Source organism: Pristiophorus japonicus, chromosome 1, assembly GCF_044704955.1.
Source record: "Pristiophorus japonicus isolate sPriJap1 chromosome 1, sPriJap1.hap1, whole genome shotgun sequence".
NCBI lineage: Eukaryota > Metazoa > Chordata > Chondrichthyes > Pristiophoridae > Pristiophorus > Pristiophorus japonicus.
Window position 1 is genome coordinate 160,033,549 of NC_091977.1, and position 12,523 is coordinate 160,046,071.

The following is a 12,523-nucleotide window of genomic DNA, read 5'->3' on the forward strand; positions in this document are numbered from 1 at the left end:
ATTTCATTGCTGTTTATGTGACCTTGCTATGCAGAAATTAGCTGCCATGTTTCCCTACATTATAACAATGACTACAATTCAAAAATAATTCATTTGTTGTGAAGCACTTTTGGAAGTCTGAAGGTCCCAAAATGCACTATAAAATGAATGTTTTTTTCTTCTTTCTCATTCAGTTCCTTTTTTATGTTACATCTCACCCATTCTAGTCACCTGGTCGCATAGGTTGGTGCCATTCGCAAATATTGATATTAATATTAATAACCTCCTCCACATACTTTGAATAGTTTAAACAGCATTGGATCCAGACCAAGGCCCAGCAGAGTTGCAGGCATCATTGGCCTCAGATAAAGCCTTATGCATTTATTATGTTCTGCTTTCTATTCTAACTCCAGCTAACTACTAACTTAATTTACCTTTATCTTCCTTGCAAGCCTCACTACCAAATTAATGAAATATTATTGAAACTACTGAAAACATATTCGGTGGATAGCCCTAATGCATGAATTTAGTTACCTCTTCAAATAAATTCTATTAAAATGCTTATACTGTTCTCCTTATTGTTGTCAGAAAAATGAAGTACAAGACAAAATTTGATATTAAATTTGACATTGGTCACTGTGTTGAGAACAATTTTTTTCAAACTATAAACAATTCAATATAACACCCATCACAAAAATGAGTACCTCACGAGATGCTGGTCTGTATCCAAAACCTGATGGAAGATTGTTATCTTCCTCACACCCTTTAGCACCAGGGCTGAAGTGCAATTCAACATGAAAGCGTTCCTCTGAAGAAGGGTCCTGAAAGTTAAAGTTATGAGAAACAAGAAGTTGTAGGGCTTAGAGAAAAATTTAATATTTAATTTTCAAAAGAATTTTGTATTAGGGGGTAACCTCCCTCTATTTTCCTTCCTATTCCATCAGCCTTGCACTAACTCTGACCTGCAAGGCAGATGAGTAAGTTCCTCCTTGGCCTTTACTAATGCCACCAGATAATCTGCAGCAGTAGCCCAGGGACAACTATAGGGAAATACCTGGCCTCTGTTCAATGGCTTCCGACAGCTAAGTTGCTGAAATGGTATGGTATCATTTAATGCTACATCAATTGTTGGAATACTGCACTCTTAGCTCGGATAAATATATCTAATAACTCCATTTTATGAAAGAAGTAAAGGGAAATAAACATATCTTTTCAAGCCCAAGACGAGTCCCAATCCAGGTACTTTACTAAGTAATTATCTTACCATACAAGGATATGCTATTAATTGAAGATATACATTTTAAATGTATTAACAAAATATTTAAACTGTAAGTTATTTATGCAAAACAATCTTACAAATATTTTGATTGTGATTTTTATCATGTTTATGTTCCGTATGTGTGTATGCGTGCATGTATGCAAGCGTGCTTGCAGTTATGTGTACCAAGGTAGGCGGGAGTGGCGGCCTGGGAGCAGCGTTGAGGCATGCCACTTCAGGGAGCAGTGCGAGCTGGTGCAGGAGTGATGTCATCAAGGTCCAGGTCAGTAATTGGAGCGTGGGCAGATACAGCAGGAGCGGCAAGAGACTGTGGAGGGATGTGATTGGAGCCCAGGAGAGGCGTGTTTTCGGGGCCAGGGGCCTAGGGGCAGCATGGGCCTGCCCACACTGCGATATGTGTGCGCACTAGATCCGTGCAACAGAGCTGGTCTCCAGTCGTCTTGGATAACCCTTGCCACTGGACCAAGACCTAGCTCTGTCAAGCCCGTATGGTGGCTGGTGTGCAATGGCGACCACACGTTAAAAAAATCCTCGCACAGGCATCTTCCACCCTTCAAGATGTAGTTCAGGACCTGGAATATTAGGTCCTTCGTTGAAACACCGATGAACTCATCCTTTTTTAGCGTGGAAGCAAGTCATCCTCATTTCGAGGGACTGTCTATGATGATGATCTGTGCACTGCACAAAACATTTTCACTTTTTAAAAATAACTATACTTTATTTGACTTCAATTGGCATATGTGTTGCAGTTAAGACATTTTGGAAAAAATTACTTAGTTAGGCTCACTTGTAAGTATTAATAAGTTGACAAAAACAAGCATTTATATACAAAAGCAGTCATCTGCAAGCATTTTTGTTCTTTTGGATGGAGGATGGAGAAATATGAATTTAACAAAACTGGACCTAACCAATTGTGTAGGAGGTTGAATAACACAAATGAAATGAAATAAAAACCACAGTAAGCTGGAGAATGTTAAGTCAAAAACAGTTTTTATCAGTGCTCCTCAATTCAAGTGAAAAAATGTTCTAAAACTTTATAGACACTGCGATAAAGTGGAGAGTTAATCATTACTATTTCCTCAAACAAAAGCAAAATACTGCAGATGCTGGAAATCTGAAATAAAAACAGAAAATGCTGGAAATACTCAGCAGGTCAGCAGTATCTGTGGACAGAGAAACAGAGTTAACGTTTCAGGTCGATGACCTGTCGTCAGAACTGACGAAGGGTCATCGACCTGAAACGTTAACTCTGTGTCCCTCTCCATAGATACTATTTCCTCAAGTAATATTGTAGGAGAAGAATAGTACTGGGTGTACATTAGTTGTAAAAAGTGACATTTATTTAAACATTTTGATTTTAACTTAGAACTTCAAAAACTGTAGTTAACAGAAACTGCCTGTAAGTCATCATCATCATCATCATAGGCAGTCCCTCGAAACGAGGATGACTTGCTTCCACGCCAAAAACGATTGAGTTCACAGGTGTTTCAATGAAGGACCTAATATTCCAGGTCCCGAACTACATCCTGAAGGGTGGGAGATGACTGTGTGTGGATTTTTTTAATGTTTGGTGGCCGTTGCATACCAGCCACCACACGTGCTTGACAGAGCTAGGTCTTGGTCCAGTGGCAAAGGTTATCCAAGACGACTGGAGATCTGCTCTGCTGCACAGATCCAGTGCGCACATATATCGCAGTGTGGCTGGCCGGTGCTGCCCCTGGGCCCTTGGCCCCGAACTCATGCCTCTCCTGGGCCCCGATCACGTCCCTCTACAGTCTCTCGCCACTCCTTCGCCCGGATCTCGCCGCTCCTGCTGTATCTGCCCACGCTCCACTCATCTGTCAGTAGCAGCTAACAGTCAGTCAGCTTTGTTTATCTTGAATAGGTGCTAATTACTGGAACAGGGAGCTGAGTCAGCACTTGTAACTTGGGTGTGGCTCCAAGGAGTATAAAAGTAACCAATATCTGCTGAAGCACAGAGTGCTTCAAAACAGATTGTTAAAGTGGGAATTTGGAGCAGAAAGGGAAGGAGGTGCTGCTTTTTGTTTCCAGTACTTGTAGTTCTTTGTGTTACAGGTAAATATTTAATTTCATCTACCTGGAACTTAGAATAGATTGAGTAATTAGTTCAAAATGAAACTATACACTAAGTTAATTAAATACACAAATTTTAATGAACTAAATAAATAAAACAAGGTTGTAAAGGGATGGCAGTGCAGGTGGCATGTGCATCTCGAGGAACTTCAGATCAGAGTTTTTGAGCTGGAGTCCGAGGTGCAGGTATTGGCCTGGAAATCCCAGCCTCCCCGGGTGCATACGAACTTTCTACAGACCCGGGAAGGCATAAAAAAAGCCGGTTTTCAGCGCACAATGCGCATACGCTGAAAACCAGCTTTTCCGATTGGTGCATATATGTACCAATGATATAGGTAAAAAACGGGATGAGGTCCTACAAATTGAATTTAGGGAGCTAGGAGTTAAATTAAAAAGCAGGACCTCAAAAAGGTACTAATCTCAGGATTGCTACCAGTGCCACATGCTAGTCAGAGTAGCAATAGCAGGATAGCTAAGATGAATATGTGGCTTGAGGAGTGGTGCAGGAGGGAAGGATTCAAATTCCTGGGACATTGGAACCGGTTCTAGGGAAAGGTGGGGCCAGTACAAACCGGACGGTTTGCACCTGGGCAGGACCGGAACCAATGTCTTAGGGGGAAGTGTTTGCTAGCGCTGTTGGGGAGGGGTTAAACTAATATGGCAGGGGGATGGGAGCCCATGCAGGAAGACAGAGGGAAGTAAAATGGGATAAGAAGCAAAAAACAGAAAGAAAAAAAGTAAAAATGGAGGGCAGAGAAACCCAAGGCAAAAATCAAAAAGGGCCACATTATTCTAAAGGGACAAAATGTGTTAAAAAGACAAGCCTGAAGGCTCTGTGCCTCAATGCGAGGAGTATTCGTAATAAGGTGGACGAATTAACTGCGCAGGCAGCTATTAACGATTATTATATAATTGGGATTACGGAGACATGGCTCAACATCCAGGGGCATTCAACATTCAGGAAGGATAGACAGAAAGGAAAAGGAGGTGGGGTAGTATTGCTGGTTAAAGAGGAAATTAACGCAATAGTAAGAAAGGACATTAGCTTGGATGATGTGGAATCTGTATGGGTAGAGATGCGGAATACCAAAGGGCAGAAAACGCTAGTGGAAGTTGTGTACAGACCACCAAACAGTCGTAGTGAAGTTGGGGGCAGCATCAAACAAGAAATTAGGGATGTGTGCAATAATGGTACAGCAGTTATCATGGGCGACTTTAATCTACATATTGATTGGGCTAACCAAACTGGTCGCAATACGGTGGAGGAGGATTTCCTGGAGTGTGGAAGGGATGGTTTTCTAGACCAATTTGTCGAGGAACCAACTAGAAGGCTGGCCATCCTAGGCTGGGTGATGTGTAATGAGAAAGGACTAATTAGCAATCTTGTTGCGAGAGGCCCCTTGGGGAAGAGTGACCATAACATGGGAGAATTCTTTATTAAGATGGAGAGTGACACAGTTAATTCGGAAACTAGGGTCCTGAACTTAAGGAAAGGTAACTTCGATGGTATGAGGCGTGAATTGGCTAGAATAGACTGCCGAATGATACTTAAAGGGTTGACGGTGGATAGGCAATGGCAGACATTTAAATATCACATGGATGAACTTCAATGATTGTACATCCCTGTCTGGAATAAAAATAAAATGGGGAAGGTAGCTCAACCGTGGCTAACAAAGGAAATTAGGGATAGTGTTAAATCCAAGGAAGAGGCATATAAATTGGCCAGAAAAAGCAGCAAACCTGAGGACTAGGAGAAATTTAGAATGCAGCAGAGGAGGACAAAGTGTTTAATTAGGAGGGGGAAAATAGAGTACGAGAGGAAGCTTGCTGGGAACATAAAAACTGACTGCAAAAGCTTCTGTAGATATGTGAAGAGAAAGAGATTAGTGAAGACAAATATAGGTCCTTTGAAGTCTGAATCAGGTGAATTTATAATGGGGAACAGAGAAATGGCAGACCAATTGAAAAAAAACTTTGGTTCTGTCTTCACGAAGGAAGACACGAATAACCTTCTGGAAATTCTAGGGGACAGAGGATCTAGCAAGAAGGAGGAACTGAAGGAAATCCTTATTAGTCAAGAAATTGTGTTAGGGAAATTGATGGGATTGAAGGCCGATAAATCCTCAGGGCCTGATAGTCTGCATCCCAGAGTACTTAAGGAAGTGGCCCTAGAAATAGTGGATGCATTGGTGATCATTTCCCAACAGTCTATCGACTCTGGATCAGTTCCTATGGACTGGAGGGTAGCTAATGTAACACCACTTTTTCAAAAAGGAAGGAGAGAAAACGCGCAATTATAGACTGGTTTAGCCTGACATCAGTCGTGGGGAAAATGTTGGAATCAATTATTAAAAATGAAATAGCAACGCATTTGGAAAACAGTGACAGCATCGGTCCAAGTCAGCATGGATTTATGAAAGGGAAATCCTGCTTGGACTTTCAAAAAGCTTTTGACAAGGTCACACACAAGAGATTGTTGTGCAAAATTATAGCACATGATATTGGAGGTAATGTATTGATGTGGATAGAGAAATGGTTGGCAGACAGGAAGCCGAGAGTCGGGAGAAACAGGTCCTTTTCAGAATGGCAGGCAGTGACTAGTGGGGTGCCGCAGGGCTCAGTGCTGGGACCCCAGCTCTTCACAATATACATCAATGATTTAGATGAAGGAATTGAGTATAATATCTCCAAGTTTGCAGATGACACTAAGCTGGGTGGCGATGTGAGCTGTGAGGAGGATGCAGGGTGACTTGGACAGATTAGGTGAGTGGGCAAATGCATGGCAGATGCAGTATAATGTGGATAAATGTGAGGTTATCCACTTTGGTGGCAAAAATGTGAAGGCAGAATATTATCTGAATGGCGGCAGATTAGGAAAAGGGGAGGTGCAATGAGGACCTGGGTGTCATGGTTCATCAGTCACTGAAAGTTGTCATGCAGGTACAAGATGGGGTTAAGAGGGCAAATGGCATGTTGGCCTTCATAGCAAGGGGATTTGAGTTTAGGAGCAGGGAGGTCTTACTGCAGTTGTATAGGGCCTTGGTGAGGCCTCATCTGGAATATTGTGTTCAGTTTTGGTCTCCTAATCTGAGGAAGGACATTCTTGCTATTGAGGGAGTGCAGCGAAGGTTCACCAGATTGATTTCCGGGATGACAGGACTGACATATGAGGAGGGACTGGATCGACTGGGCCTGTATTCACTGGAGTTTAGAAGAATGAGAGGGGATCTCATAGAAACATATAAAATTCTGACGGGACTGGACAGGTTAGATGCAGGAAGAATGTTCCCGATGTTGGGGAAGTCCAGAACCATGGGTCACAGTCTAAGGATAAGGGGTAAGCCATTTAGGACTGAGATGAGGAGAAACATCTTCACTCAGAGTTGTGAACCTGTGGAATTCTCTACCGCAGAGAGTTGTTGATGCCAGTTCATTAGATATATTCAAGGGGAAGTTTGATATGGCCCTTATGGCTAAAGGGATCAAGGGGTATGGAGAGAAAGCAGAAAGGGGTACTGAGGTGAATGATCAGCCATGATCTTATTGAATGATGGTGCAGGCTCGAAGGTCCGAATGGCATACTCCTGCACCTACTTTCTATGTTTCTACGTCAAGCTGGAGCTTGACAGATGATCCGCATCGCAGGAGTGTTGTGTCCTTAGATGCTCTAACAATTACTCCACGAGACAGTGTTGTACTTGAACTGTAGTGATCTTAGTCCTTTATTAGTTAACTCCAGAGTGAGGATCACACCTGGTGGCCTGCCTTTTATACTAAGCCAAGCACACCTGTAAAGGTAACCTACAAGTCTCCCACTGCTGTGCCCTCTGGTGGCACACCTTGATATAGTACCAACAGTGGCCATGTAAGATACATGACATCACTGCCCCCTGAACCCTCAGTGCAAATCGCCTCTGCATTAACTATGTTCTGGGCTTAGCTCTATATGGGTTCTGGTAGACCTCTGGCGGGCCGACTCAACCTTGGGTGAGTAGTTGGTGCAGTAGCATGCTGGTGGTTGCTGTTTGTGTGTGTTCCTGACCACTCCATTCCTCCCCCCCTCCCACGTTGGTGTGGCGGAGCTCTTGACATTCATGTACATTCAAGTTCATGTATTTTTTTGTGTGTGGTTCTGTGGTGACCAGTGCATAAGGACAAGCTGGGTGGTTTCCCTGCAGTCTGGTGGCGGCTCAGTGCCCGGTGCTGGCAGTGGAAAGCCGGATGGCTCACGTAGCCTCCTCACGTCAGGCAGGTTCACAGATGTCTGTGACCCCCCCCTCCCTGGTGTCTGTTTCCTCTGGGGGAACAGTGGCAGTTGACCCTACATCTAGGGATATGGCCTTGGGGCAGTCTGCTCCTTCAGGCTCGTGGCAGTTGGTGCCATCGGTTGCCTGAGAGATGGAGCCGACCCAGGGCATGGTATCACTACCGTTGCCGTTGCCCTGCTGGGGTCACTTGCTTCGCAGCTCGTGTGTGTTGGCTGCTTGTGACCACGCTTCATGGTGCATGACTCTGGTCCCCGGGACGCAGGATACAGCATTGGGTAGCTTGCTGGACCTGTGTGCACCCGATGGGTGTCTGCCCACAGCATTGGCTGCGTGCGGTGGGAATCCTGCATCGCACAACTTTTCCTTACTTATGATGGACATTCTTGGGGTCCGATCACGGTCGCGCGACTTTTCATCACTGGTTGCATGTATACAATTCCGATTATCAGTTATACATTTTAGATGGTCAGTTACACACTTTACATAATCCGTTACACCTTTAGTCTCTAACTTACAATTCTTGTTACATTACTTAAATGTGTGGAACAGTCCCTTTAATTGCAGGGTTGCAGGCCTCCTTTAAGAGAGCCTTGCTTGCTTTACCCCAATCCGTTTTTCCGTTTGGTGCTATGTGTTGCCCCATCAGCGCTGCACCTTGTGGTCTGGCCGTGGCCATCTTTGTCTTCAGCGCATCGCCTCGTGGTTCAGGCGCCATCTTTTTTTCGTCCACCATCTTTTCTTCGTCCACGATGTCGATTGCGGTGATCCTCTTCTCCCCGGGTTCTGCCTCTGCAGTTGGGAAGTCATTGCTGGATCCGATTTTCTCCCTCCAGAGTCCTGCCACTGGAGCCTGGAAGATGCGTTCGGGTCATCTCAGCTGGATCGACTCCATGCAGTCGTGCTGAGCGGTCTGTGTCTCGGGTGCCGTGCTGGTTAGCTCATCGGTACCGGATCCTCAGGTAAGGGCTTGCTTTGCCTCTGAGCGCTGAGGGCTTTGATCGCTGGAGGGGTGAAATCTTCCCACTTCCAATGGATATTCTCCATCCACCTTCTGCCGAGCAGCGTTGGTCCATCACCTGCAACAATCCACAGAGGTAAATTGTGCACCGCGCCATCATGGAGTACCTTTACATTCACACTACCAACCACTGGGATAATTTAATTGGTGTAGGTGCGCAGTTTTGCCTGAACCGGGGCCAACTCGGGTCGTTCAGCCAGATCATCCCATAGCCTCTCAAAGGCTCCTTGATTCATCACTGACTGGCTCACCCCCGTGTCCACTTCTATGAAGACTGGACTTCCCTCTATCTCGACTTCCATCTTCAGCGGGGAACACTCGGTGGTGCAGGTAAACATGTTATGTACCTCCCTGTGGGACTGGGCTGCCTCTCTGTCGAACAATTCATAATCTGCACTGGATTCATGGCCACCTGCGGACTCCTCATTGACACAGCGAGTCCTATTTCTCTTACACATTCGCTGGAGATGGCCCTTTGTGCGATAGTCTTTGCAAACATAGTCTTTAAAACGGCACTGGTGAGCCCTGTGATTCCGTCCGCAACGCCAGTATGGTGCTACTTGATTAGAGTCCGCCAAGGGGGGGGCGCTGAGTTAAGGGATTCGGGGGCCTGTTCTCTCTTCCCTAAGAGGATTCGCGCTCAACAGTTCAGCTCCTGAACGGCGCCACTCTGTGCATAGTACCTGCCAGGTTTGAGTCCTGAGGGTGAGACATCTGCCTCGTGCCGCAGGTCGAGGTCATGAATGACTGACTCACAGAGATGGCCTTCTGCACTGTGGTATCTGCAGACAGTAGCTTGTGAAAAAGGCCCTCATGGCCAATTCCAATGACAAAAATGTCCTGCAGCACTTCGTTGAAGTGGGTGTCGAACTCGCATGGTGCCGCCAGTCTCCTGAGGTCTGCGGCGTACTTCGCAACTTCCTGGCCTTCGGTGGGTATAGAACCGGTGTCTGGCTGTGAGGATGCTCTCCTTGGGCTTGAGTTGCTCACAGATCAGGGTTACGAGCTCCTTGTACGACGTGGTCGTTGTCTTCGCTGGTGCCAGCAAGTCCCTGACGAGGCCATCGATGTTGGGCCCACAACTGGTTAGCAGGATAGCTCTGCGCTTATCAGCCAGTGCGGCCAGGTCGTCTCCTGCCAGATCGTTTGCTGTGAAAAAGTGTTCTAGCCTCTCTACAAAGTCGTCCCAATCATCACCATCGGCGAACTGCTGCAACGTACCAGGGGTAGCCACTTCCGTGTGAAAGTTCGTAATCCCGTCGCCAGTTGTTGTGTCCTTAGATGCTCTAACAATGACTCCACGAGGCAGTGTGTTGTACTTGAACTGTAGTGACCTTAGTCCTTTATTAGTTAACTCCAGAGTGAGGATCACACCTGGTGGCCTGCCTTTTATACTGGGCCAAGCACACCTGTACAAGTAACCTACGAGTCTCCCACTGCTGTGCCCTCTGGTGGCACACCTTGATATAGTACCAACAGTGGCCATGTAAGATACAAGACAGGGAGCGAGGATATTTGCGCATGGGCAAGATTGCGGTATTTACCCATACCTTGCCCAGCAAATGTCCTCAAAATGTTTGCGCCTGATAAAAGCGCAAACAGGCTCAAGAATTTAAAAACATATAAAAATATAATTTAATTAAATTTAAAAAAAAACATTATTTTTAACAACCCTGCCCACCACGTTACATTTATTTTTAACCATAATTTAAAAATTTTTTTAAATTCAGAAAAAAACATTTTCTCTGATAATTATTAACTTTAATTTCAATTAATTTTAATTATGCGAGGTGTGTTATTTATTTGTTATTATATGTGTTTAGTGTCTTTGTTTTTTTTTCTCATTAATAGCAATGCGAACTCGTAGATACGGAGTTCTCATTGCTATTAATGAGAAGGCTGTGGAATACAGTACCTGATTGGCTGAGCAGTCACACGTGACTGCACCTTCTGCGTGGGAACCTGGACGACATGAGGGTACTTCGCAGTGCGGGAAGAGAAGGTCTCCCCACTGGAATTCCACACTCCTCCTGGACCACCAGGTGCTTTCGTAGAAATGTTTCAAGTCGGAGGCAACTGCCCGTGGGAAGCCTCTTTGATCCAGGAGGCAGTCACGCGCCTTAGGTTAGGTAGTGGTCAGAAACAGGAGTGTGTGACTGCAACTCAACTATTTTAGTAAAACTAGAAATCAAGTGCCCCCCTTACAAGGGGGCACTAAAACCAACAACTTCACAAATTAAACTTTGGATGTTAAACAAATCAAATTAAAATTTGGTTGCTGAGGGTGATGATGCACTCCAGTCCCTCCGCCGCCCATCTCTCGCGGAAGGCCGCAAGCGTTGACTGTAACTCAGGCAGAGAAGGCGAACCCCAGGTACAGTGCTGGAGAAGCCTCAGCTTTTGCCCCTATCCAACAGGATTGAAGTTTTTGCTGCCTGCGTGGATGAGGGTAAAGTCTGCAGGGTGGATGAGCAAACTAAGCCTGGCACCGTGGTACAGGAAGTCATTCAAATGGGGGGAGTGAAAGAGAATGTTGTAGTGGTAGGGGACAGTATAGTCAAGGAGATAGATACTGTTCTCTGCAACCGAGACCGGGAGTTCCGAAGACTATGGTGCCTGCCCAGTGCCAAGGTTAAGGATATCTCCACGTGGCTAGAGAAGAACTTGGAGTGGGAGGGGGAGATTCCAGTTGCTGTGATCCATGTAGGAACGACATGGGTAGAACTAGGAATGAGGCTCTGTTGAGAGAGTTTGAGGAGCATGGGTCCAAATTAAAAAGCAGAACCGCAAAGATAATAATCTCTGGATTGTTACTTGAGCCACACACAAATTGGCATAGGGGCAAGCAGATCAGAGAGATAAATGCGTGGCTCAAAGGAGTGGTGTGGGAGGAAGGGGTTTCAATTCATGTGGCACTGGCACCATTGCTGGGGAAAGAGGGAACTGTTCCATTGGGCCGGGCTTCACTTAATCAGCTGGGACCAGTGTCCTGGCGAATCAAATAACTAGGGCTGTAGATAGGGCTATAAACTAAAAAGAGTGGCGCTGGGGGTCAGATGAGGGGAAATTTAGAAATCTAAAGAGAAAGGTCAAGGCAATGGAGCAGTGTCGCGATTTGGATAAAAATGACCAGAGTATGACAGGAAGGGACAGAGTTTAACTGTAAAAGTGCATCAACGAATAAGGTGAAAGCAGGGAACAATGGTAAAAGTTAAAATTAAAGACCCTTTATCTGAATGCACAAAGCATTTGTAACATGATAGATGAATTAGAGGCACAAATAGAGATAAATGGCTTTGATCTAATAGCCATTACAGGGATATGGTTGCAAGGTGACCAATTTTGGAAACTAAATATACCCGAGTACTTGATGTTTTGAAAAGACAGACAGGATGGAAGAGCGGGGTAGCCCTGATAATAAAAGATGACACAAGGACAGTAGTGAGAAAGGATCTTGGCTTGAAAGATCAGGAAGTAGAATCAGTATGGGTAGAGATAAGAAATAATAAGGGTCAGAAAACACTGGAGGGAATAGTTTACAGACCCTAAACAGTATTAATCAATAAATAACAGGAGCTTGTAACAAAGGTAATGTAACAATCATGGGGGACTTTAATCTTCATATAGACTGGGCAAATCAAATTGGCAAAGGTAGTCTGGAGGACGAGTTCATTCCTAGAACAAAACGTCATGGAACCAACCAGCGAACAGGCTATTTTAGATCTTGCATTGTGTAATGAGGCAGGGTTAATTAGTAATCTTATAGTAAAGATTCCGCTGAGGAAGAGTGATCATAATACGATAGAATTTCACATTTGAGTTCGAGAGTGAAATACTTCAGTGAGAAACAAGAGTCTTAAACTTAAATAAAGCTAGTTACATAGG

The 12,523-nt window shown here is 44.9% G+C and overlaps 1 protein-coding gene across 10 annotated transcripts in view; it reads right to left on the reverse strand.

The window, feature by feature from the left end:
• Positions 1–12,523, reverse strand: part of ppip5k2 (diphosphoinositol pentakisphosphate kinase 2) — a 247,870-nt gene that overhangs the window by 92,289 nt on the left and 143,058 nt on the right. For all 10 annotated transcript variants that reach the window (XM_070884183.1, XM_070884175.1, XM_070884197.1 and 7 more), the window contains one exon: positions 684–800. In XM_070884183.1, coding sequence (XP_070740284.1) covers positions 684–800 — 117 coding nt within the window. The remainder of the gene's footprint in view (positions 1–683; positions 801–12,523) is intronic.